The 27,788-nt window shown below is 32.5% G+C and overlaps 4 protein-coding genes across 5 annotated transcripts; 2 read left to right on the top strand and 2 right to left on the bottom strand.

Annotated features, from left to right (window-relative positions):
- Positions 1-488: 488 nt before the first annotated feature.
- Ddx1 (ATP-dependent RNA helicase Ddx1) lies at positions 489-12,357 on the top strand. The gene is made up of 13 exons (XM_089708426.1): positions 489-1,056; positions 1,309-1,426; positions 1,930-2,096; positions 2,306-2,440; positions 6,597-6,786; positions 7,520-7,707; positions 8,373-8,497; positions 8,758-8,895; positions 8,997-9,211; positions 9,648-9,763; positions 10,486-10,593; positions 10,936-11,070; positions 12,134-12,357. Exons 1-13 carry the CDS (start codon positions 607-609, stop codon positions 12,236-12,238), a joined length of 2,190 nt encoding a protein of 729 aa, XP_089564552.1. The 5' UTR covers positions 489-606; the 3' UTR covers positions 12,239-12,357.
- Positions 12,358-13,658: 1,301 nt separating this feature from the next.
- Set8 (SET domain containing 8) lies at positions 13,659-19,844 on the bottom strand. The gene is made up of 6 exons (XM_089708353.1): positions 19,527-19,844; positions 19,135-19,237; positions 18,387-18,804; positions 17,893-18,083; positions 17,047-17,259; positions 13,659-16,811 (listed from the first exon to the last, which is right to left on the bottom strand). Exons 1-5 carry the CDS (start codon positions 19,534-19,536, stop codon positions 17,052-17,054), a joined length of 930 nt encoding a protein of 309 aa, XP_089564479.1. The 5' UTR covers positions 19,537-19,844; the 3' UTR covers positions 13,659-16,811; positions 17,047-17,051.
- Positions 19,845-20,346: 502 nt separating this feature from the next.
- LOC149478873 (histone deacetylase 8-like) lies at positions 20,347-25,036 on the top strand. 2 transcript variants are annotated; one of them, XM_089709114.1, is made up of 9 exons: positions 20,347-20,372; positions 20,409-20,577; positions 20,657-20,846; positions 20,925-21,066; positions 21,152-21,258; positions 21,492-21,684; positions 21,784-21,956; positions 24,375-24,575; positions 24,678-25,036. In XM_089709114.1, the coding sequence occupies exons 2-9, from the start codon at positions 20,500-20,502 to the stop codon at positions 24,875-24,877; spliced, it is 1,284 nt and encodes a 427-aa protein (XP_089565240.1). In that variant the 5' UTR covers positions 20,347-20,372; positions 20,409-20,499; the 3' UTR covers positions 24,878-25,036. The 2 variants fall into 2 exon arrangements, with proteins under 2 accessions (XP_089565240.1, XP_089565241.1); XM_089709115.1 differs by lacking the exon at positions 20,347-20,372 and having other exon boundaries at positions 20,484-20,577; positions 20,685-20,846.
- Positions 25,037-25,300: 264 nt separating this feature from the next.
- Positions 25,301-27,236, bottom strand: Ubc10 (ubiquitin conjugating enzyme 10). Its single transcript, XM_089709116.1, has 4 exons — positions 27,028-27,236; positions 26,729-26,824; positions 26,418-26,604; positions 25,301-26,330 (listed from the first exon to the last, which is right to left on the bottom strand). Exons 1-4 carry the CDS (start codon positions 27,052-27,054, stop codon positions 26,176-26,178), a joined length of 465 nt encoding a protein of 154 aa, XP_089565242.1. The 5' UTR covers positions 27,055-27,236; the 3' UTR covers positions 25,301-26,175.
- Between the last annotated feature and the right edge of the window lie 552 nt (positions 27,237-27,788).

Below are 27,788 nucleotides of genomic sequence, written 5' to 3'. Positions count from 1 at the left end.
CCTATGTTTTGTATGAAACATCGTCCATTAGCGACGGATCGGGTCGGGGCGGGCCGCAACGCATTGGCGGATATCGCTTCGCAGGCGGATTTCTGCCAGCGGTGCGCTGCGGCCCGGCCCGCCCCGACCCGTCTAGTGGATGTGAGCGGCGAGCGTCTGTTAGATAAAGGCGGTCCGCCGCGCCCCGTACAGGTGGACGCAGGAGCAAACAGCGCGTCCATTAGAGACGGACCGTTGCGATGCGACCCGCCCCGATCCGTTTCTAATGGACGCCTAGCATTAAAAGGTTTTTCAAATTAGACTATTTGAACATGTAAGTATAATTAGCTAATACATTTATCTTTAATATTAACTTATCGTATGTATTGCGAGCAGTTTTATAAGCGGAGAATTTTCCGAATATCCAATCAGTCTATCTATTTATGAACGCGACGCTATTACTTGCCAATGTCATTTGGCATTCGAGTTTCGAGCATTGAGAAATGAGAATTGTCAATCATTTGTCAATTATTCCGGGTCGGCTTCTGGATTTAATGTGGATCTAATAAATAATTGATTACAGATTGTGCTGATTATATTATTTTTCAGTCAAGACAATTCTTTAAAATGACTGCATTCGAGGAGTTCGGTGTCCTCCCTGAAATAGGGAAGGCAATAGAGGAAATGGATTGGACGTTACCGACAGATGTTCAAGCAGAAGCAATTCCTCTCATATTGGGTGGAGGAGATGTTTTAATGGCTGCAGAGACCGGTAGCGGAAAAACTGGTGCATTTTGTTTGCCTATAATACAAATAGTGTGGGAAACACTGAAAGATATTCAAGAAGGGAAAACGAGTAAAATTATAACACAAACGTCCACAGAATGGACAATGTCGTTTTTTGATCGAACCGAAGCTTTAGCGGTTACTCCAGATGGTTTGCGGTGCCAGTCGAGAGATCAAAATGGCTGGCATGGCTGCAGAGCAACGAAAGGTGTTCACACAAAAGGCGCTTATTATTATGAAACTACTGTTACCGATGAAGGTCTATGTCGCGTAGGCTGGTCAACTCAAGCGGTGAGTTAACATTGTAACCTATAACATGAAATGTCACAGCTTTCCAACAAAACAAAATATAATATTAAACAGCTGTTAAATTGATATCTTAGCCTCTATTTAACTGTGCCTATTCATATTCAGCCATGAAACGAAGCTGCATGGCAAATGATCTAGATCTGTAATATTTAACAATTCGAGTTAATATGTTGCCCTAATATTTATCCATTTATTATGTAAAAGGAAAAAAAAAATGATTTATCTTTTTTCCAGGCAAGACTAGATTTAGGTACTGATAGACTGGGATTTGGATTCGGTGGCACAGGCAAAAAGTCAAATGCAAAACAATTTGATGATTATGGTAGTGCCTTTGGAAAAAACGATGTAATTGGTAAGAAATAAGTTTTTAAATGCTCATAAATTATAGTAATTTCTAGTATTTGATTTTAGGCTGTTTTTGTTTTTATAGTCTATTGTTGAATTGTTGAACTAAAACAATAAAAAAAAAACAGTCGAAGTACGTTATCTTGATACACTGTTTAGTGGATTTAAAAACATTTGATTTTTATTTGGAACTAGCTTTCCTTCTGTGGCCTCGCCCCTGTTTTCAAAGAAAAACCCGCATAGTTCCCGTTCCCGTGGGATTCCCGGGATATAACCTAGCCTATGTTACATTTAGAAATTAAAGATTTTAACAGATATAAAATGCGAATTTTTCATTATATTACTATCCCGTCCCATAAAGTGTGCAAAATGTCGGAATAATAATATAATGAATAACTCATGTTTAAAATCTGCTTAATCCATCAGTCCCCGGAATCACAGACACAATAGATAATCTATTGTGTTACTCGGTGGTCAATGGGTTAATAATATCATGTATTTCTGTCACAGGTTGTATGTTAAATTTGAATAATGGTGAAATACAATACACTAAAAATGGAGAATCTTTGGGGGTAGCGTTTAAGCTGGACCAGTCTCGCAGGTCAGATTGTTACTTCCCTGCTGTTGTATTAAAGAATGCTGAGATGAGCTTTAATTTTGGTGCAACACCATTTAAGGTAATCTATGCTTCATAATTTTCTGTATATATTAATTTGCTATAATATATCATATAACTGCATTACTAAAGAAATTAAATATTGATAAAGAATGTTTTTCATTATTAAGTATCATAGTTTACGCTTCCTCTATAGCCTTAAATATTTTTTTATTAGTATTACAATAGCTTTATAATAATAATAGTTAAAAATATTAATTTTTCTTGCAGTACCCACCACCAAAAGAATACATAGCTATTTGCCAAGCACCAAAGGATTTTGTGAAAGTTAATATTGTGTCTGCTGGTGCAGCAACTGGAGCTACAAAACCAGTGAATAATGCACCACAAGCAATTATTATTGAGGTATTTAATAGTGTAACTAATAAAACTAAATTAGACTTTATTTGTGTTTTGTTCAAGGTCTATATTAAAGTGGCTTAAGTTATTTTATAATTTAGTATATCATTCTTTATGCTTATAAGACTATTGTCCGTCTATCACAAAAAAGAACTGTTCATTCGTAAAACAAACCAAAGAAATGTTTAAGGCTGCAGTCTAGCAAAATTGCGTTTTCAACAAGTTATTTGACAATTTTTTCCCGGCTAATGAAATGATAAACTGAATTTTTTTTTCTTGTTTATCAATTAGTGTTATATACGCAATGCGCGTGAATTTTTTCACATTTATAAAGTTACTTTATGTTACCTTAATCAGGCCTTAAAGATAAGTCTCTTTCCCCCAAAGACATTTCGAGCTAAGTTTGTGCACTCACTACGTTGCAACCGATTACAATTTACACAATCTGATCAGCGCATTATTATCCTTATATAGTCGTTATTAAAAACTGCTGAATACAATTGCCGAAAAACTTATGATTTTCTTAATTAGGACGTTATAAATTCATTAAATTTCCCATTTTTTGCCTTACAAAATCGATTGATAAATACTGCTAAAAGTTATTTTTTCCATTAATTTATTCGAGTTGGTTGAAGACCAATGAGTATTAATCCTTTAAAAAATTTTTTTTTTTAATTTTGATAATTCTTTAAATATTAAAAAAATATTTAAAATAATAAGTAAAAATCCTAGCGAATTTCTTTAGTCGCGCTCCTTGGGCCGGAGCGTTCTGACGTGTGCTCTACGCTCGATTTTCCTTCATACCGAAGTGAAAGTTGCTCTACTTCATTAAATTTAATATTTTTGTTAATTGATTATTTTTATCTTAGTTTTGTGCAAATATTCGTATTTTTAAACATTTGATTTCGATATGGAAAATAAACGAAAAAAATACGCGTGTAACTACTACAAAAAAAAAATTATCTTCGAACATAAAGTTAATGAAACCAAATAGATTGCAAAGGTGATTGGCAACAATTTCTTTATTTTACGGGGTGTCAGTAAAGGGATGTATATTTCTTTAAAACTAAAGTAAGCTCATAAATTTTCTTATAATATAATTTTTTTGAAGTTCCAAAAATGTTTATTTTTCGTTTGAGAAATACGAAATATAATATAAACTTGTATTGAGAACTTGAACTTCCCAAGTTCATCCGGGGAAATCCCCATACGGGGAAAATGATTTGTTTACTCCAAAATTGATCCGAGGTGTTTTAATTTTTTCTTCTAGTCATTTTCAACGTAGCGGCATGTCGTTTGATTATTAATTTTGTAACTTAAATACAGGATGTTGGTTTTATATTCTGATCTTACAGACGCGCTGACAAATTTAGTCCACCATTTCTAGTTTAGTCTACCAACTCTAAGTACCAATATTAAAACGAATGGATTATCATCACATCATCAAAACTCAGATGTAATGGAAGATCACAATAACATAGAAAATTCAGTGGGGTTGAGAACTAAACAAACAGAAGTAACAGAGACGCGAAGAATAAAAAAAGAGGACGAAAACGATAATTCGTTGATGCTTTCCCTTTTCGACGTATTGTTAGGGTACATCACCAATCTGCAAAAAACAAAACTGATAATTCCCAATTGCTGATTAAAAATGAAAAACAAATAATCGACAACAGTGGTGAAAATTTGCTGATCACAATGAAACATCCTTCAGTGGTAGCAGATTTACTCATTTAAAATGTATCGGTGAACAGCGTAAAGGAGAGGAGGACAGGAAAACATTATGAATGTGGATGGTGGATTGTATACAGGGTGTAATCGATAAGTATGTGCAGGCGATTATGACGTTATTATTGCAGGTATCAAAAAACTTAAAACTGATATCGAAATTACTTTACCTAATGAGCAAAATGACAATAATAACTTTTTAAAAGTATAACGAGAAATATCTAAAAAATTTACTTTATACACTCCCATATCAAAAAGGGAAAATGGGACTAGTAGAAGTTAAATGTCTAATTCCGGCAAAAGACATGAATGCGGAAGATGCGGTTAAAAAAAATTTAATATTTGAAATACAATGCAAAAAATAACACTTTTGTCATAGATAAGAATCATGACTATTTTTTCAAATTCAGGGACAACTAAACGTTGCAGAAGCAGAAGTCTGCTTATTTGCTGTTTGGACTTGAGTGAATCATTCGTTAAAAATAGAATATATAAAAAAGTATGTAACGTTTAGGCAAAATAAAATGATGGACCATTATCAAGATTTTACATAAATTGCCTACTGTCAGAATTGATTGATTCGAGACTTCAGCATTCGATGCCCATCAAGGACCCATCCTATATCATTCAAGCGATTGAAAAAAAAGAGATTAATCCAGTGCAACCGATAAAGCATCAGAATGCTAGCAAAAGATTTATTAGGTTTATCAATATTAATCTATATATTATACATAATATAATAAATCTGTAGAAGACGCGAAGACTGACATCCGCGCGGACGGAGTCGCGGGCGGAAGCTAGTCAGTAATAAATATCTTTTGTTTTCATTTGCGTATTTTTCTATTTTATAATTTTTTAACACAAACATTACATTTTTTTTATTAAATACAAAATTTGTTTATCCGTTTTATTAGTTAAACTGAATAACTTTCACTAAGAAACTTAGGTCGAAAAAAATGTATAGAGTTATGCATTTTGTATGGAAAGCTTATTTTTTTTATATTTCGTCCAAATTTCTTTGTAAAAGTTGATCAGTTATATAAACATGAAGTTGAAGATATCAATAGAAAGTATTCGCAAATTTTGTGTACTGATAAAAAAAAATCACCCGGTGTAATTTTCACGAAAATTGTTTCAAATTGTCATTTTTGGTACTTATTACGAATATTAAATTATACGAATGATTTAATTTTTAAAAATTAAGTGGAGCAACTTTCCCTTAGTACATTTGTATTATTTACATATAGGATGACAGGATGCATTTGTTTGCACTACTAGACCAAGCTAGGGAATGCAAAACCCGCCAAAATTAAAACCCGGGATTTTTTTCGAGTTCTATTTCAAAAAACCCGGTTTTCGGTGAAATCGAGTTTAAAATGAGTTTTTTTTTGTAAGTACTTTTTTAAATAAATTACATGGAAACAAATATAAAATGTTTAGTTTATTTATTACGAAGTAGGAAATAGGAATCAGTTTTACAATAATCAACTTTAGACAAAGTAATTCGCTAAACTAAAATATTGAAATTAACAAATTAACTTATAAAAATGTAATTCTTAACTTAATAAACATTGCTTTTAAAAAGGTTTTTTAAAGTATTTTAGGAACGTTTTATCTAGTGCGTTATAACGTTAACGTTAAATCTTATGCGGCGATTACACCTAACGAGTACAGTGGCGAGTCAGTGTCCTCGGCCGAGTGCTCGGTTGGTATAAACACTTCAACGAGTGCTCGGCCGAGTACTCGGCCGAGAAGAGCGGCGAGACAGTCACTAGAATCCCAATTTGTTTACTCGGCCGAGTACCCACTCGCTATCCCGCTCGGCAGGTATAAACACGCACTCGTCGCGTCACTCGGCCACTCGCCACTCGTTCGTTTCGTCATTGTATTTTTTCAAAGAATTATTATTTTTATTCATTATTTCTAATAAATCCCACAATTCGTTAATAATATCTGGTAACAGCCGATTTAAAACCCGTTTAAATTCTTTTTTTTTCGTTCCATTGCAGACGTCCGCGTCGTGATCAAAACTGAACTGACTCGCCACTAGTGAAATACGTGTAAACACCCACTCGGTTCGGCAACTGTCTCGGCCGAGAGCGTATTTACTGACTCGCCACTGTACTCGTTAGGTGTAATCAGCGCATAGAAACAAACATCTCTTATAAGAAAATTATGATGACAGTTGAAACGGTTGGCGGTTTTGCTTCACAAATGTCACTTTGACAGTGCTATAGTGTTGCCGTTACAAAAAAACCGAAAATACCGAAAAACCGGAAACTTGTTAAAATAACCGAGTTTTTTTATCGTTTAAAATATCACAAAAACCCGGGTTTTCGAATTTCGGTGAAACCGGTTTGCATTCCCTAGTCACCAAGCCCTTAATGATCTATTCACATAACTGTTTGTTAATACAAATTCATAATTCTTGCAGCCTTCAAGAGAGTTAGCGGAACAAACTTGCTCTCAAATTACTTTATTCAAAAAGCATCTAGACAATCCTAAAATCAGGGAACTTCTAGTTGTTGGTGGCATAAATGTTAAAGATCAAATAAATCAATTGAATTCTGGTGTGGACATTGTGGTGGGAACACCTGGGAGACTTGAGGATCTTATACAAGGAGGTATGTGAATTTTACAATTACTGTTAACATAATGACTAAAATAATTAGGAAAAATGGTATGGTAATATGAGAGACTCACTTGAGAGGAACTTTGTTACAAAATTATGTTATTGAATATGGGCCATAAATTAAATTAACAAAAAATGGGTAATTTTTTTTTATCATAGCAGCATGATATTTTTGTAACTGAATGAAAATGTGGTGTAGCAACTACATATTTGTAAGTATCAGCTATATATATATATATGTATGTTAAGATTTCAACAAGCAGTAGCATTATAGTATAATTATAGCCTACTAGCGGTCCGCCCCGGCTTCGCCCGTGGTACATGTTTACGTTTTCTCTACATAAGAACCATCCTCGTACTTCAAGGAATATAATAAAAAAAGAATTATCGAAATCGGTTCAGCTGTTCTCGAGTTATGCGCTTACCAACACATTTTGCGATTCATTTTTATATATAAGAGAAGATAGGGCATGTTGTAATCAAAATGAATAAGACGTTTATAGACATTATAGAGATGTTATAACAGCTTTTCTCATTACATCCGCTTTTCTCATACTATATTTTATTGCCCATAACCAATATAGACAAAAAATCCTTGAAAATTTGGCACTATGAAGCATTTTGTCCTAAATAATAACTATTATTTAGAACATATTACAATAGATGGACTTTCTTATTTATTTTAAATAGTATTTGAATAATAATAATTTACTTCATATTTCTAGGCTATCTAGCGCTTACTCATTGTCGTTTCTTCGTCCTGGATGAAGCTGATGGTTTGCTCAAGGCAGGATGTGGGGAACTCATTGAAAGGCTCCACAGACAAATACCGAAGATCACGTCAGATGGTCGACGGTTACAGATGGTTGTGTGTTCGGCTACTCTGCATGCGTTTGAAGTTAAGAAAATGGCGGTATGTATATAAGATGTCAGAAGATTTTTTGTTATTGTTTTATTTTATTTCTTTCATATTCAGAACTTAAATTAAATAATAATTTTAATAAAATAGTTAAAAAATATTTATTACTATCCAGAAAATACATGTAGTGATAAACTACGATAACATGGCGCGCCCCTCCAAAATTCAAAACGTTTTAAAGTATTTGTGAATGTATTTACAATGCACCACCAAGATTCACAACGCATGTGTGCGTAATGAGACGGCCGTCAAACAAAAACAAATCCACGGATTTGTTGCTCGACTAGTCACGCTCTAATCGCTCATTATTATTAGTAATGGCGCTGCACTGACGTATTCTATGAAAACGACACGTGCGTTGTCTTGGGCGCTCGGCAACTTATGATTAGTTGACCAACAAATCTGGACGTAAAGTACTAAAGACGAATACGTACAACTACATACAAACTCCTTCGTAAGGATGTCACTACACACATTGAAACAGTAATTTGGAGGGGCGCGCCATGTTATCGTAGTTTATCTCTACATAGTTATTATGCAGAACATAATGTTACATTACAGTTATAATATAATTAGATACACTCCATCAAAATTTCGTTGTTATAATAATATGTTCAAATCATATCTGTCAAAAGTTAAAATGATATACTTTTATACAGGAAAAATTGATGCACTTCCCCACTTGGGTCGATTTGAAAGGCGAAGATTCAGTGCCGGAGACAGTTCATCACGTGGTCGTTAATGTCGACCCTCAGAAGGATCGCGCTTGGCAAAATCTTAGAAAGTGAGCTTGAATATTTATATGAACATGTATAAAAATTAATATAGTTTGAAAAAATATAAAAAATAAACACGCTTAACCACATGATATTATTACATTGTCATTGATTCTGAATAAGTGCATAAAGTTTGATTATACAATAATTTCATGTATAACTTATTAGAGCGTGTTTTTAGTTTTAAAACTAATTTATGTTATTGAAACTACATATTTACAAATTTTTCCCATTGAACTAATAATCCTTTACATTTATCATTTTACAGACAAATAATGACGGATGGTGTTCACGCGAAAGACAACATTCACAGTGGAAACACGACGCCGGAAACACTGTCGGAAGCTGTGAAGATCCTTAAAGGGGAATACTGTGTTAGAGCTATCCGGGAACATAAAATGGACAGGTATGTGGTATATTATTTTGTATATGGTTAATATTTATATACGACTAGCTTACCGACAAGCTAATACATATTTATTTGTATTTTTTTTTTTCAATTCACAGAGCCCTACTTTTCTGTCGTACAAAATTGGATTGTGACAACTTAGAGAAATATCTCAAATCATTTGGTAATGAGTTTTCGTGTGTCTGTCTGCACGGAGATCGAAAACCCGCGGAGAGGAAATCTAACTTGGAGTTATTCAAGAAGGGACAAGTGAAATTCCTTATTTGTACTGATGTTGCCGCCAGGGGTATTGATATTTCAGGATTGCCGTTCAGTGAGTATTTGAATTTTTATGAAAAAAATATTGAACTCATTGTAACTATAAAATCTCCATTCAAAAACAATGAATATATTTGCTACATTTCAAATGTAGCTAATTTATTTTGTATTATTCTGGTACATTTACATCACTAAGCAAAATATAATCAAAATCCGTTCAGTGATTTTCGCGTAAAAGACAAACACACAAACACTTATACTTCCCTGCGTATGCGCATGTTAAGGTAGGTTGATTGGTTTGTACCAAGAAGCTTATATCTAATACACTGGAGATTGCACTATGACCATTAACTTGTAACAAGAAAATATGACGTTGAATGACGCCTGTATGTTTTTTTATCCCTTTCACACCAACTTGAACTTTTGCGTTTCCAATCTTATTTAGGATTTTAATAAAAAAATATCTTTTTTTACAATTAAATTAATTTCAGTGATTAACGTAACACTACCGGACGAGAAGTCCAACTACGTGCACAGAATCGGTCGAGTCGGACGCGCGGAGAGAATGGGGCTCGCTATCAGCCTCGTGTCCACTGTGCCGGAGAAGGTATTGTAAATAATCTATACTAATACATATTATAAAGCTGAAGAAGTTTGTTTGAGCGCGCTAATCTCAGGAACAGCTGGTGCAATTTGAAAAATTATATAATTTCGACGCTATCACCAACAGTAGTGGAGCAATGTGTGCAAAACCGCGGGACACAGAACGTCTATATGTCGAGACCAGGCGAGGGCTCAGGAAATAAATTGATTTTTCAATTTATCTGCGCATGTTGATAACATTACCATGGCTTCAACAGAGAAAGAAAACATCGCAAGGAAACCGACATGTCGAAGAATCAAAAGTTAGATTTTTTTGGTTCTGACTTCTGAGCCCCTATTAACATTTAACTCACATAATTCCTTATTGGATACATTTTGAGAGTCGTACCGCAGATGGTGTTCGTATCATAAATACATATACATTAAAAGAGAAGATTTTATTGTAATTCTTTTAGTTTATTATTGTGACTAGTCTTCCGCCCGCGGCTTCGTCCGCGTTTTCAAAGAAAACCTCGAATAGTTCCCGTTCCCGTAGGATTTCCGGAATAAAACCTATCCTATGTGTTAATCCAAGTTACCCTCTATATGTGTGCTAAATTTCTAGTATTAGTAGTATTTGCGTGAAAGAGTAACAAACATACATACCTACACATACATCCATCTTCACAAACTTTCGAATTTATAATATTAGTAGGAAGGAATTCTCATCTAATAATGAATTACAAGGTGTGGTATCACGGCGAGTGGTGTTCGTCCCGCGGCCGCAACTGCTACAACACGAGCCTGATCGACGACCGTCCTAAAGGCTGTTGCATGTGGTATAATGAACCGCAGGTGAGAATTTCATTTATAAAATATCAAATTTATGTAGCATGTTATATTGTTACAAATCATTTCTAAGATTTTTTTTTTCATGTTGTTCTTTTCGGATTACTCATTCTATCTTAACTAGTACCTTTCTGACTATGTAAAATCACAAAATAGAACTGGCTACTTTTATTTTTATATATAAATGCTGTTTGTTATAAATGTTGGTAAAGTTACCAAAGATTAAGGATTGAAGATGATGCGAAGACAAATATTTTTAAATTAATCTTGTACTCTTTTTAAGCGCATACACATCGTATTTTTAAATAATACTACCAATTGGGATTCTAAAACTTTATTATATTTCAGTACTTGGCCGATATTGAGGATCACTTGACCATCACGATCCAACAGATAGAACCGGACATGAAGGTGCCGTGCAACGAGTTTGACGGTAAAGTTGTCTACGGTCAGAAGAGGCAACAAGTCGGCACTGGATATGTGGTAAGATAATCACTAAGAAAATTAAAGAATTAAACTGATTTCAAACGCTATTTATTTATTCACTTTGCGTGGTCATGTGGACTAATAATTAACTAGCTGTTCCGCATGGTTTCACCCGCATTGCTCAGCACCTGTTGGTCTTAGCGTGATGATATATAGCCTTCCTCGATAAATAGGCTAACACCAAAATAATTTTTCAAATCGGATCAGTAGTTTCTGAGATTAGCGCGTTCAAACAAACAAACAAATAAACTCTTCAGCTTTATAATATTTGTATAGATAAATCGTTTAAAATCCGTACTATGAGTACTCTCGTAAAATGAAACGAAAATACTAAGATACTTAATCAATAATCACTATTCATATTGTTCTAATTTATATTATACAATACATGCAAAAGTAACACTGTGTATGATATGTTTACACGCCTAAACTACTAAACCAATTTATCAAATTTGGTACGCAGATAAAGTGGGCCTTTGGAAAGTATTTAGGATAGTTTTTAACGTGTATAATTGGTAGGAGGAAATAAGAGATGAATATTTCCATGAAGTGTCCCGTAAAATGCATGCGCTGTTGGCGAAGTCACGGGCGCAAAGTTAGTAAATAATAAACCTTTAATTTAACTCCGAAATTTCTTTAGTATTAGATAATTTGCAGCAGAATAATTAATTAATATAATAAGAATGTTATCATTTTTATACGTTTTATCTCCATAAGAACCATCCTCGTACTTCATGGAATATTAATAAAAATAATTAACGAAATCGGTACAGCCATTCTCGAGTTTTGCGCTTACCTACACATTTAGCGATTCATTTTTATTACATAAAATAAAGTGATAAGGAAAACATGTAAACAATAAGCCTTTACCTGCGAAATTTATTTTGGAAAATTACTGACTGACAAATTTTTACGTCTTATCGCAATATCTTAGTCAGCCTAGTAAATTTGCTACTCGTTTCATGAACACTGTCCAGTATAATATTAATTAGATTAATTTGTGACTAATATTACGGATAAGTTTCATATCAATTGCATCTATATTTTTTTATGTTTACAGGATCACGTTAGTCAAATGGCGCCCGTTGTGAGATCCTTACAAGATTTGGAGTCGCAAGCTCAGATGTATTATTTAAAACTACACCATAATGTAGCAGTTGCTTAAAAACTATTGTATAGATAAACCTCGTTTTGCCAATATTGCATTAAAAATGTATAACAGCTAACAGCAAGTGACTGACGTAATATGTTTTAATTTATTAATAAAATGCATTTATACCATAATTATGTGACTCATTTCTATCTCCTTTACCTCTGCCTTGCATTTGTATTAAACTTTTATAATAATACATAGCAAGTTACATTTAATTTTTAATGGTTAAAACATCACAATCGCTGTATAATGTTATTTTATCGTTTTCCCATCTATTTCTATGATTGGTGTTACAAGGGAGAAATAGATAAATGTTTGTTTGAGACCAAATTAATTTAACGAAAAGTATCTTTTAGAAGATCGACAGTGTCCCAACAAAAGATAACAATGCGATTATTCCAAATAAACAGACAGTAGATGAGCCTCACAGCAGCAGCAGCAGCTTTTAGAGTGCAGTGTAGTTTCATCCAGTGTTATCCCTAAAATGCATGTAATATATCCGCGTTTTGCTTCATGAGTACCGAGTAATAAATTATGCCAATGTGTCCTGATAAAAATAAAAATTAATATTATTTGCCTGAGAGTACAGACAGATTCAGCCTGGCTAGAATAAGAATCTATAAACAGCTCAGCTAATATTAGGTCTATATTCTATGTAAAAAAGTGTGGATAGGTTTTAGCGCTCCGTGAATACTATTGTTATCTCTTTTTCGGTTATATAGTTGAATCGTGTTTGAAGTCTAATCGTGTGTGCGAGTGTGCTATTTTCGACGATCGAATGTTGTATTGGTAACCTACACGTAACCTAACTATGTACATCTTTTTCTGACGGAATACCGAATAGGGATGTTGATATAATAAAAGAACTTATTTGTTATAATTTATTTATTTCATTCAATAATGGCAGTGCGTGGCGGACCGCATAATCTAAAATTGCTTGCTAAATTGGTACAAATAATTTCTATTTCTTTTTCGGATCACTTATTCCTAAGACTTATTCTATCTTAGTTCCTTTCTGCCTACAGATGTTAAGTACAAAAAAGAACTAATTTTATTTTTATATGTATACTACTATAAAATAAATTATTATTGTCCATTGTGTCCTGATAAAAAGAACAATTAATATCATTTGCCTGTGAGTACAGGTGCAGACAGATTTATCCTGACTAGAATAAGAATCTCTAAACAGCTCTAAACTAATATTACCTATATTCTATGTAAAAAAGTGTGATAGGTTATTACTTGGTTATTACCGCTCCGTGAATACTTTTGTTATCTCTTTTTCGCTCACTATAGTCATGTGTGTGTGAATCATGTCATCACACTTTGAAGTCTAATAGTCTGTGCGTTGCCATTTTCGACGATGGAATGTTGGATTGGTAACCCTTTTCTTATTGGAGTAAGGATGTTGATAAAATAAAAGAACTTATTTTTCATAATTTATTTATTTCATTCAATTTTCGATCACTACTGATTGATTAATATATTATCATTAGGGCAGTGCGTGGCGGCCCGCGTATTAATAATAATTAAGTCTTACAAAATCGCTACTTATGAAAATAGCTTTTCACATTACATTAACTATTGTTCGTACTTCCTATATGTATAATAATTCACATACAAACAATAACATGTAAAACAATGATGTATTAAAGTTACTTAAAATTAAATTTTCATTTTACCTATAAAAATATTTCATTTGTATATTTGGTGTACACGAGTAGGACGTGTGTTTTATTGCAGTTATATTATTGATGGCCATAATTAAAAAAAAAAGATACGCGACGTGGAATTATTTCACTAAGATAAAATTAGCTAACAAGAAAAGAAATATAACATTCCAATGATTTTCATAAAGTTGCATGCAAATCCAAATCAGATGAAAATTAGAAGATTCAAATGACAGCAAAAGAAAACAATAATTAATCCACGTCGCGTTTACGAGTATGTATGCACTAAGCTATTCAATCAAATATAAATATAAACTAGAACTAATTCTATCGCTACTCAAACGCCCTACTTAATTTTATTAAATAAAATGCAATAAAAGGTGTTCGAAAATATATTACTATTTAATTAACATTTAAAAGAATTACGTTAAATATGAGAATACTAACAAGAATTTAAACTAGATATTTTACTTACAGACTCAAAAAATCTAAGCCTTTGTGGGTAGTTATTAAATAACTTGTAGTTAGGAATCCATATAAGGCGTTAGTTTAGAATTATTCGGGGAGTAGGAACTACAAAAGCAATATTATATTCAACATACCGAGTCTTCCTTTAGTTGAAAAGTGACCTTATTTAGGACTTCTATTCAATTCAATAAATTAAGAGAATCGGCATTCTCATCAACATGTGATTGTATTAAAGTATGCAAACCGTTAAAATCCATGAAAGTAAAAAATATTCATAAAGAACATAATATTATATTAATATAAGAGATAAATGTTGCTGTGTTAAATAAACGAATTCAACGATTTGCATATTTAACTTCAGATATTACTGAATTAATCGATAATGCCATACTAAACTTAATATGAAAGTATGTCCATCCAAACCCTAATTTACATAATATCGAAATACTAATAATTATTATTATAGAAAACACGTCATAAGTCCCATATCATACCAATTAGTCATTAGCGAATTTTTTAACAAAAGTGCACAATCTATATAAGGAATACCGAAATTATTGCTTGTGGACGGCTATTTTAATCTTAATACAGGAAAATGGTGCAATCGAGAACACGTCGATGTATAACATATTCGTTCTTATGAATGAGTCTATATCACAAACGCTTATAAAATCATTTGTGTTGAATGTACTTATATTAGAGAGAAAAAAAATATCAATATTTTAGTCCAAGATTATTATTTATTGCAATTTAACACTGTCTTTCTTATAGATGTCCCCGTTGAACTGAATAACAGTTTCCCTCAAAATAAGTTGGTTTGACTTGTGATGGACAAATATAAATTTCTGAAAATATCTATGATTATGAGAATTCAAATGCATTTGTACGATGTCAGACGAGGGACAATGGGAAATATTTTCTATTTTTCATTGCTCAGACCATTAGTTTACAAGATCTGCGTCATAAAGCCTCGTAACAAATCTTTTGTACATCTTTTAACGATTTACGATATAGTTATTATTTTCTTATTGTAACCCAAACCACAAATCGGTGGATCTTAACACATTCCATGAGCAATACGTACAACGCTCTCGCAAAACTCAACCGCTTTATCTTAAGAAAAGTACATAAACTATTCGAGTTTGTGTTTTGAACTTAACTTGAGAAACAAGTGATTAAATCGTTAACTTAATTTAAAACATAATACTTCAATATATGATGAAGCATATTATCCGTAATATACAATATATTATATTCAGTACGTTTATACTTATTTTGTACAAAAAATATCCTAAACTTCATTGGTTTTGTCCATTCGCGTTCTTAGTTAAATAAGGCAGACTTCGAATCAGGGATCCGAGTCTCTTTTTGGCGATTCGATTTTATCCAGAATTTTTAAACCGGTGCAAAATTCCCAAATTAGTTCATATGACATGTTTCATACGTTATTTATGTAACTATGTCTACACGTCGTAGAACATGTCACTAAAATAGAAATTGCAACTCACGCAAAATTCACTCTTCACGTTTTTTGTGAAGGCTGAGCCTAATAAGGACATTGGTAGATGATTCTTGGGTTTTAATGATTTTCTCATCTACCATCGAAGCATTCAGCCTACTATTAAACGTACCAATACTCGCTTCCACTGGAAATTCTCTGGGTTTAACCGCTATTGTATGATATTACGTAAACAGATTCGCAGTTAAACCGAGCATTCTCTACAACTAAATGTTGTTTATTTTGTAATCTTTATTGGCTAAAAGTGCAATGAAAATAGCTTCTCATTTGCATTAATTATTACAGATGAATATCAGAGGCATCCATACGATTATTATGTTCATAACATGTACTGTTTCTTCAACACTCCGAGTAACGTATCACTAGCCTACAATCAAATTTAATCTTCTCTTTAAGTAGATATATCCGTAAATACTGATACTATGGAAATACTTATTTTGTAAGTTTGTCTCATCATAAACATTTCCGTATACCTTCGTCTAGGAATACAAATAGGTCATTTGCTCAATATCAGCGCAATGACGTAAATGTATAGCAAATACTCGTCATTAGAGGATTAAAGCGAGACTGCATGCTATCCCATTCACTCTCATCACTGTAACATAAGCTAGACAGAGACACTTAATATTACTCTGTGAAACTTTAAGAAAATCTTTTATTTTCCACTACTTCTTTGGCTAGTTACAAAAATGGGATAGTATGATTTCAAGCTTAATTTTTCACCTTACTCACAAGTTTAATCCTCGTGGCATAAGGCAATACAAGAACCACCCTGTTCAAGTATCAAAACTATTCCTAGGCCACTTGTGTCACTACATAACATTATATTAAATATCAAACCTTACATAATTATAACAATCAAACTTAACAGCTAAGTTTAAATTAATAAATAATCCTTAGTAGTCAAATTGAGATTTCTGAAGGCAATCTGTAAATAAAGAAAATTATATAAGAATTAGATACTAAACAAAATTATTAAAAAAAAATTGATGTTAAAAATGATAAGATTAACTTTTTAAATATTAATAAGCTCTGTTTGCAATTTTTATTTGTCTACTATAATTAAAACCACACATAAACAGTACAATCAGTCTTTTAGGTGTTATACTTCACTTAGAAGGAGGCACAACAGAAAATTCGAACTCATAATTCACAATACCCACCCAGGTCAAAGCGCAAGCCAGGGGTGATGACGCAGGGACTCCTTGGACCGATCCCCATAGTCGTATGTAAGCTCCTCGCCAGGGGATATGTCCTGTGCGGCCAGCAACACCAGCCTGGGCCCGTCCACCCACACTGCTTTGGTGGACAAGTTCCCATTGCGAGAGTGGTTCACTAAGCGTCCGAGCCGACCCGATTCCGATGTCGCATCGATACTGTAACATGATTACGTACACATTTTTTACACGCTTTATATTAGCATCACCTGTATGTTTGTTTGTAACCGACTTCTTCGGGCGCGATTTTGACCCACTTTAAACGGCCAGATTTCGTTCAAACTTTGTAGATTTATTGAGGACCAATGACAATACACTAATTTGATAAAATTTTCTATTTTTTAGTTCGGTTTTCTATAAAAAGCGTGTGTTTTAGTTTTTTTAACTATTATTATTTCAAACTTTTCAACACTTTTCACTGTTAGGTAGAAATAGCTTTGAAATATCCACATACTCAAGATTAAGGATTTGTTTCACTGCTTGTTGGAAATATTCCTAGTGGCATATTTGATTTTCATACTTTATTAAATAAAATAATATAATTTTTTTAATACAACTGACATAGCAAAACATAACATTTCAGAAAACTGAATCTGGCATAAATAGTAAGCCTTGTAGAGAAGTTTAAGTTACAGCTACTACACTTATTTCTTTATCGTTTATCTCTTCTTTTTTCTTTCTTCTACTTGAAATAGTATAGCCAATACATTTTAATTATATATCATAAAAAACAAACAAAACAAAACATACATAAATTTAAAGTTATAATTTTGCTCATAAAAATCATCTCACCAATACTGTTGATCTTGCAGTCTAAAGTAATACATATAGCAGCCAGCGTTGGGGTCCTGTGCGTACTTGCGCTCCCGCTCTCGAGCCTCCGCGACACCTACAAGCTCGCCGACATACTCCACTACATACTGGCCGCGGTGGAAAGGACGCGTGGCTATAACTCCGCGACCTTTCCCATCGAAATAAGCAACCTGTAAAGTCATTGATATTTTTATTCTTCTAATAAATTATCTTTTATTTTTGGATAATGCATTTATGTAAAGCAGGACCCACAAGAGTTGCAAGTGTAGTTAGAAGACATAACATCCCATAAATTTCCATAGAAGTACACAAAAATCAGTGTTTTTAATTTTTATCGGAAAACAATTCTATGTTTAACAAGAATTTTAGTTATGTAAACTTAACTGAGCTTTGCATACTTTTGTAATTGATGCATTGAGCAAGCAAACATAGCAAAAATATAGATATTATAGGTGTCAAAATGTAAAAATCACCTGTAATCCATCCTCTTTTTGTTCCCTGATGGCTCTCTCCAAGTCCCTCATCTTTTCAGCCATGACACATTTTGAAGTCTTCCTTACACTGCGTCTCACAGGGAAGTATTCAGTTAATTTATGATTGCTGCCATTCACAGCCTTAGATTCAACTTTAGCAGTCTTTTCTATTGGCGGGGGAGAAGGAGGGTTCTCTATTTTGGGACTTTTTAACTCCTCCTTAAAATATTCAGTGAGTTTGTGACTTTCAGCTGTTCGGGCAGCTGCGCGGGTTGCGCGAGATCTCACATTGATACCGTTCGTCATTATGCTGATACCGTTGTTGGTTTTAAGAGGTTTTGATTTAATTTCTTTCTTAATTGGTGGTTCTGATGTTACTTCTTCATTTTCAGTTTTTGTTGGTGTTGCAACCACTAATCTGGAGGAAAATGATTGATTTATTATCTAATTTCACAACTATTTCATCTATACTAATATTATAAAGAGGAAAGGTTTATATGTATGTATGTATGTATGGTTTTCACGCATAAACTACTGAACCGATTACAATGAAATTTAGCACACATATAGAGGGTAACTTGGATTAACACATAGGATAGGTTTTATCCCGGAAATCCCACGGGAATGGGAACTATGCGAATTTTCCTTTGAAAACGCGGGCGAAGCCGCAGGCGGAATTCTAGTATAAAATAAATTGAATATGGCTATTTTGGAGTTATATTTTAATGTAAAAATATATTTTAAGTACCTGCGCTTTCTATAATTTCTTTTGGGCTTTACTATCTTTTCTTCAAATAGCTCGATGCGATGAGGAGTTTTAACACCCTCCTGGGATGCCATCAGACTATTGACTGAAATATTTTTTAATAAATAAGTTGTAGGTACATCAAATTATTACTGCTAAAACATATATGTAATTCTATATTATTTTAAATAAAGAACACAAGAGATACTGTTAAAAAAAATAAAAACGTTATCTGAACCCACACGCATTGCAATTGCATATTTTAATAAATTATCAAAGGAAGGATTTTTTTTGACATAACCTAACTTTTCTACTACCCCCAGGAACAAAGGAATAATAGCTACTTGAAATAAATTACTGGAATAGCGTTAATTAAACGAAAAAGATTCACTCACCTCGAACCATTTCAACTTGAACTTGATTAACACTGAATAAAAGCCACGGAAATGCATCGAAAAAAATAGACCTTTCGGATAAAAACAAATAGGTAGACACAAATTACAAGTGTTTTGTAATAGACCTTGTCAAATTCAACTGGTAATTATTAAACAACTTGTGTGCATATTTCTAAGATTAAAAACTCTAACGTCACATTTTAAGCAAAATATATAAAAACTATGAAACTACATTAGTTTTGTTATAAATACATTTAAAATCGACAAAATTTATTCCCAAAGCATCACTTGAAATGTCAACTGTTGGACGAGAAGCGACAATAGACAACCAATAAACGCTTTTTTTTAGAAATGGACGCTTACTTTCTATAGTTTATGAAAGTAAATTATCGGGATTCTTGCTCTCTTAATAAATTTGCTTGCGTGATAAGTAAGTCTATTACAATAAATAAATAATAAATAATTTTTAACAATAATTATTAATATAAATTATATTGTTTTTCTGGGGATCAAATTAAATTTATACGACAGAACAAGACATATTCTATGCATTGAGCATTAATGGGAATTTTATGAAGAAAATAGAAAATGTTTCAATGTGGTTGTGGGTTTCATTATTATTTACGTGTTATGTATTTACAAGACAAACTGCCACGTGTAGTTTATCAAAAATATGGCTTACAGATTAACAATAAAAAAAAAAAATTAATAATCTGGGTTTACTTCGTAGACAGAGAATTGGTTTCTCTGTCTACGGTTTACTTATATTATTATCCTTATTATTATCAAATATCAATTATGTCAGTGTCATTTTTGTAAAATACGAGGCAATTTGAATTTAATTTTGTTTGCATCAAAGAGAATATAATCACTACGTTTTAGTTTGCATCAACAAAATAAATAGCAACAACACAACATATTATTTATTAAATTACGTATTATTTCATCAATTCTTAAATTTAATAGGCACGATATGGCCAAAAGAACTTGTTATGTATGGGATCAAAATTTATTAGAACAATGTGATCGTTTGCCTGCTGTTACTAATAGAGTAAGTCGAGTTAATTAATATTTTTATTAATGAATTAAAAAATCTAGACAACTCTTTTTAAACAATTCGTTATTTACAGGCTTCTATGATACATAGTCTTATTACAGCATACAAGCTTACGGAAAAGATGCAAATTGTAAATTCAATTCCAGCAACAGTTGAAGATATAAAATTATTTCATACAGAAAGGTACCTAGATCATTTAAAAACCCTGGAAGTTATTGATGAAGATTACATGTCTCATACACAAGATGAAGAGTTCGGAATTGGTAATAACAACAATGTAACCCAATGTGGATAAAGTTAGACATGTTGTTAGTTATTATTAAAATTATTAATATTTACAGGATATGATTGTCCGCCGGTATGCGAGATGTACAGGCTTGTATCTGTTATAGCTGGAGGCTCCATAACTGCCGCAAAATGTCTGCTTCTAGGCATTGCTGATGTAGTGATCAATTGGTGTGGTGGATGGCACCACGCACAGAGGTTTGAAGAATATGTTGTTCTAAATAGCTTTGTATTGAAACAGCATTATATTAAAAAAAATATCATTGTCTTTGAATTATTTTAGGTCTGGTGCAGAAGGTTTTTGTTATGTTAATGATATAGTATTATGTATAGAAAAGTTGAAACAAAAATTCCAAAGAGTCCTCTATATTGACTTAGATGTTCATCATGGTATGGTAATATTACATTTATTCAGTTACTAGGTGATCATTTTTTATAACTGCTCAATTCATTTTTTAAAATTTGCTTTTTAGTTTACAGTTAATCTAAAAAAAATTTTTTTTTGGAAGTGCTTTTGTCTCTTATTAATCTCTTTCGAAGTCTTATTAATGAGGACAATTCAAATAAGATAGGTATAATATCTTTAAACACACAACCAAAATAGTAAAATCATTTTTTCACAGGTAATGGTGTCCAAGATGCATACAACTTAAGTAAATCAGTGTTCACACTGTCATTGCATAAATATGAGGCTGGATTTTATCCAGGAACCGGCTGTATAGATGACATAGGCAATCTAACTGGCAAAGGGTTCATGTGCAATGTCCCACTGTATGCAGCATACTGTGATGATACATTTGAATATGTGTTTGAAAAGTGGGTAGTGTTCTAGTTGACAGGTGCAAAAAAACTGCTTTCAAGTTGATAGAATCCTGTTCATAAGTGAAGTATTAAGAAAGCAATTTTTGTTTTCAGAATATTTGAGAAAGTATATGAAAAGTTTGAGCCAGAAGCAGTAGTTGTACAATGTGGGGCCGATGCACTTGCAAGAGATCCAAATGGTGGTGCTGGGTTGACAACCAAGAGTTACTGTAAATGTATTAGGGATGTATTGAATAAGAATAAACCTACAGTTCTTTTAGGTGGAGGTATGTTTTCTGCCTAGTAATTTTTGGGTAATTTTAGTATTTGACACCTTAATTGCAAAGCTCAACTCCTATAACATAAATTTACTTAACTGATTTAACAATAATTATGATAATAATTTTTGATGTGACAATGTCTTATAATTCGATAGAACCGAACACGCACGAAAAAACATGACTCATGCGGCGTTACCTCGCTCTGAGGCGTTCCATGTAAGACAAAGAAGCACAATCGGACGTTGTCACGTTCAACTATCGTCAGTAAACCGACTTTACAGACAACCAATTTTTAGAATACAAATGAAAATTTTCTATTTTTATTGCACGCCTCATAAGCGAAGCGTTGAGGTGGGTACTACTGTCACTTCGCGCAAAACATCTGATTTTTCAAACTTAAAATGTCTTTATGTATCATACATTGCACTTGTAAGATAATACATACACACACATAACCCAGTTGTTACTATCGTTCTTTTAAAAGGACGCACCATAAATAAAATTGTTATTAACAATGAGGGCATTTTTGAAAAAAATGTTTATATTCGTTTGAAACCTCACGGTTGTAGGAATTGGAAAATTAAAGTGTTGTGTCGTTTTATAACAGTGGTATATTTTTAAATTATTTTAGAATTTCAGTCATTTTCCATTGATAAATCAAGTTAAATGTATTATCAATAAATTACAACAAATTACTTGATTTATTTTAAATACACGTAATTTGAAACGTGTTTTATCAGAAATATATATTACCTACTATTAGATTACATTTTATTTGTGATATTTATGCAGTTTTAATTGCCGTTCTTTTAAAAGGCCAGTAGTAATATGTACTACTACAGAGTACTTTTTTGCGCATGCACTCTTTGAAGAGCATCACAGCATCGGCGAAGCCATGGTGCTCTACTATGGCGGCCATCCATGCAAGCAATTCATAAGAGGGAAACCAATAAGATGGGGGTATGAATTTTGGGTGGGAGCGACACGGTTAGGTTGCAGAGTTTGGTGTGATCCATACCAAGAACAATCGAATGATGTTGGTAATCAACACAAATACCAAATGCCTCTGGGATTGGGTGCAAGCGTTGTATTACAGTATGCCGATGTACTGCGACAAATATAGGGCAAAGCTGCATTCCATTTATTTTTTAACAACTTTTTTACGTCCATTCATCTCATTGATGAACTTCGAGTACGAGGAATAAAGGCTACTGGCACAGTACGGGAAAATCGCGTCGCGAAATGCCCTTTGCCTGCTGCCTTTGAGAATTGAAAAAGACACCACGAGATACATTCAAGCATCAATCGACCAGAGCAGAACAAATTTATTTTGCAAATGGAATGATAACAGTGTTGTGACTGTTGCATCAAACGTTGATACGATTCAGCCTGTGTCTACGGTAAAGAGATTTTCACAACAACAGAAGAAAAATATACATGTCGTAAAAAAAGTACGAGAAAATGGGATGGGAGGGGTGGACAGATCCGACCAGAGCATCGGTTTGTACAAGACATCTATCAGAGGCAAGAAGTGGTATTTTTCTTTGACTTGTCATGGACTAGATATGGCAGTACATAATTCTTGGCAAATATATAAGTAAAAGGGGGCCATTATGATTATCTCCACATTCGTAGAAGTGTTGGAACTGCTCTGCTCGAAACATATAAGAATGAGGAACGTAAAGGTGCTAGAGTTTCCGTGAAACCTCTGGATTTGATGGAAAAGATCACATCATTAGGTACAGAGACAAGCAGCTTCGGTGTATAGAATGTCACAAGAAAGCCAATTTCTATTGTCCTAAATGTAATGGAACCTTGCATTCTAAATTATGTTTTGAAAACTTTCATATTGCTACATAAATATATGTGAAATGTATGTTGTCATTTTAATATCATAGTCTACCTACTTAGTAGTACATATTACTACCGTCCTTTTAAAAGGACACCATTTTCCGAGATTTCCACGATAGATAAAATTTTTATACTATTTTTCCAGTTAAACTTTTTGCAATATGGACACAATATGTAAATTTCACCTTAATATGATAACAAAAATTGTTTCAGTAACATCTGGGGAAAAAACACTATTTTTAACGTTCATGATATTTTTGATGTCATTTTTGTTATTTAAACTAGTTAAAAAACAGTTTAAAAAAGTTCTGTCTTGGACGTCCGTGTGTCTGTATGTGCGGATCCTTTTTCTTGTTAACACGATAGCGACCGAAATACTTTACTAATCGAGTCTTTTTTTTTCTCTTACGCTTGAGTATGCTCAGGAATAGAACCCTTTCATTTTTCAGGGTCTGATTCGATGTGGTTTAATTGTTATTAAATAAACAAAAATAATAATTAATAAATATTTATTAAAAAAAAATTATGAGGCGTGCACTTTTGGATTTTCCAAATTATTTTTCTATTTTATAGGAGGATATAATCATAGCAATGCAGCAAGACTTTGGGCTTCTATCACAGCATTAGTTGTTGGAGTTGATTTAGATGAAAATATACCTGAACATGATTACTGGCCACAGTATGGACCTGATTTTATGCTCAATATTCATCCATTGCTGACCAAAGATGAAAACTCTAGGAAATATCTAGATCATTGTATAGCAAGAATTACAGGTACATATAAGATAAAAAAAGTCAAAAATTTTGCTGTGAATGTTGAAAATTTAACTTATATTAACATTAAACAGTAAATAATAACATAACATATTTTCACAGATAACTTAGAAAAACATCTGGGCTCAAATACGCGCCAAAAACATAAGAAATGCAATCATGATGCAATAGAAGAGGATAATAGTGAAATTGTACATATGAGTAATCAATTCAAGAAATACAAGATGACACTTTACCATAATAATATGACTAATACAGAAAGTGATACCTCCAAGACTGATGTATATAATTTTATTGAATAAATGTTATATGTAAATCTTATATTCATTTTATTTCCTTGTTTTTTTAATGACACAGTTGTAGATTGATTTTTTGCCATAATAATATAATAATGTTTATTCGCAGTGCAGTCAAAACTGTTTTTATCAATCTGGTAATTGAGGAAAACTAAACTTGAAGTGAATAATAATGAGGCAATTAACAAAATATGAAAAGTAGTTAAATCTGTTCACTATTTTTTGAATGAACAACCAATGGAAGCAGTTAAAATTAAATTTTTCGGTTTATTTTTCTGAGCAAGATAGCCCATAAAGTGTGAATCAAATATCCAGTTTTATATTTGTATTATTTAACATACCGAATGTCCTTGCTTATGGCAAAGCGATGGTTATATATAAGTAATTTAACAACTAATTAATAATTATTCTACAAAATAAAAAAGCAACTTGAAAAAAAATATTTATTTAAGGTTCTTTCACTGAACAGTTCAACACACAGCAAGATATATAATATTAATGCATAAACTTATAAGAAAATTAAATAATGTAGTAATCTGTAAAGTGAAGTTGAAAATGTGACAAAAATATCTCTACCAATAATATAAAATATATTTCAATTTATATTATATATTATTGGTTGACATTCACACATTCTAACAATAGGCGCATAGAATAAACTTTTGTTCTTTAATTTATAAACTGTTGATTCAGTAATCATTTATATATTATTATGTATTTACATATCAATACAGTTTAGGCCAAAGCCACACATTACCTGATGTTCATTGACAATTTAAAAATTACAATAATTAATTTTTTTTGACTTCTCATCAACAGGAAATAAAAAGAGACATGAAAATATGAAACATATCTTCATATGAAACTAATAATTTAAGTAAAGCATCCATAAACCACGTCCCAATCAAATTTTAAAGTCATCTAGTCGAAAATAAAAGATGAAGCGATTAATTCAAGCCGATCATTATCTATTACATCTAAACTGATTTTACATACAGTGCATAGAGTATTGCAAGCAATGTGGACATTTAATATGATTATTATTTTTATCCCTTTAGGCATAAAAATACATAAACAGCTTTAGCTTAGTATGGTCTAAGATGATTAGAATCTTGTATGAATTACTCAAACAACAATGTAAATGCAGTTCTTATTTGAATGACTATACTGTTATATTATGTGTAACATAAGAAATAATAAAATAAGTATCTATTTTTATCTAGCTGAGGCTATCATAATAACTTCACACAAGCGGTCTAATCACATTAGACTAACTTTGCTGTAAAAATAACTCAATCCATAGTTTAATCTGTTGGTCTCTTTTCACTATGTTTTTTGGTAAATTCCTCTGCATTCTTTGTGAACTTTTTCCTGTCTTTAAGGAATTCTTCAGCTAACTCTGCACGTAAGGGATGTTCAGGTTCTGGATCATTGACAAGCGCAACAAGAGCTTGGATAACTGTAAATTACAAATTTTGTTGAATTTTCATTGCCACTGAATGCTTTTGGTCAATTTGTTTTATAGGAACACATTTAGGATACATACCTTGATCAGTCTTAGTTGCTGGTTTCCAATTTTCAGCACTAATGATGGGTAAACAAACTTGGCCCTTCTCATCAATATTTGGGTGATAGATTTTAGTTTTAAAACTTATTTTTGGTGGCTTGAAAGGATACTCTGCAGGGAAGTTAATCTCAATACGGAATGCACCTTTGTTGTAGGGAGGATTGTCCTGTACCAGTCAAAAAAAATTTATGTTAGAAAAATGTATTATTTTAAAAACAATATAATATGACGTAAATTACATTGTGGCATATTAGATGTAAAATATAATTTTCAAACTAGGACATACTTACAGGAACAATCAATCCTTGCCAAGTTAATATATTTGATTCATCAACCTGAATGTCCCTAAAAGATTTCAGCCCAGACTGTCTGATGTCATTGAGCTCCTGAAAAATGAAGATGTAGTGCTTCTAACTTTGTACTTTATAGATACCGATAGGATTTAAAACAAAATTTAATATCTAATCTTATTACATATATAATATGTGACACCGCTTTCACATTTAAATCGATTTTTTTTTATTTTAAATTTTCTTAGGAAATATTGTCATGAGAGGTTTCACAAAAAAATTGCGATCGTAGACCTTACCTTTTGAAGTCTTCTAGTCGCTGCCATCGTAATCTAATTTATAGAATTATAATTACTTTAAAATTCAGAATACACTCGTGCTATTATCTTATTAAATAGCTGTCCACTTTAACAACATAATTCGTAATTAATATTGCCGAAAATATGAGTCAGTTCAGTTTCAGTAGTGAATGAAATGTCAATGAGATGTCTATCGGCAGAATTGAAGGCGGCCATTGTTGTTCAGTTCCGTTATACGGTGTATCTGGTATCAATTTTATGCTGAAAGTCATCTCAATTTAAGAAGTTGATAACAGCTATATATAACACAATTATATTATATATTAAATTCAAGCTCTGCCAAACAACCATCAGTATTTCTAGAATATTTCAATACAGATATTATTTAAAAAGCAAAGGTGACTAATGACTGATCAGTCATCGCTGTGAATGGTTTTGTTAAATTTCTACCCCCATCGTTGCGATGAAAATTGGTACTATGGAAATTCATTTTGACCTCGCGGGTGAAGCTGCGAGCAACAGCTAGTTATTCATAATGTTTTTAGTTGGTTTTCAATCACGAGTTACCTAAAATGGGAACCTGAAGAGTAGTTTGTTTCTGTTCGATTATTGCCATGATCGAGATGATTTTTATCTGCAATTTGTGAAAATTTTGTAGTATCGTGTGATCTTGAATTAAATTATATTTTCTGATTTTAATTTTATCGACTCGCGTTAACTGCGTTTTACTGCATGAGGAGCATAATAATCTCTCACACGTA

This window comes from Colias philodice, chromosome 21, assembly GCF_061535455.1.
Source record: "Colias philodice isolate Cphi_HAF_F1 chromosome 21, ilColPhil1 Martin Lab GWU primary, whole genome shotgun sequence".
Taxonomy (NCBI): domain Eukaryota; kingdom Metazoa; phylum Arthropoda; class Insecta; order Lepidoptera; family Pieridae; genus Colias; species Colias philodice.
Note: the sequence above shows the minus strand (reverse complement) of the source record. Positions and strands in the feature narration are given on the sequence as shown.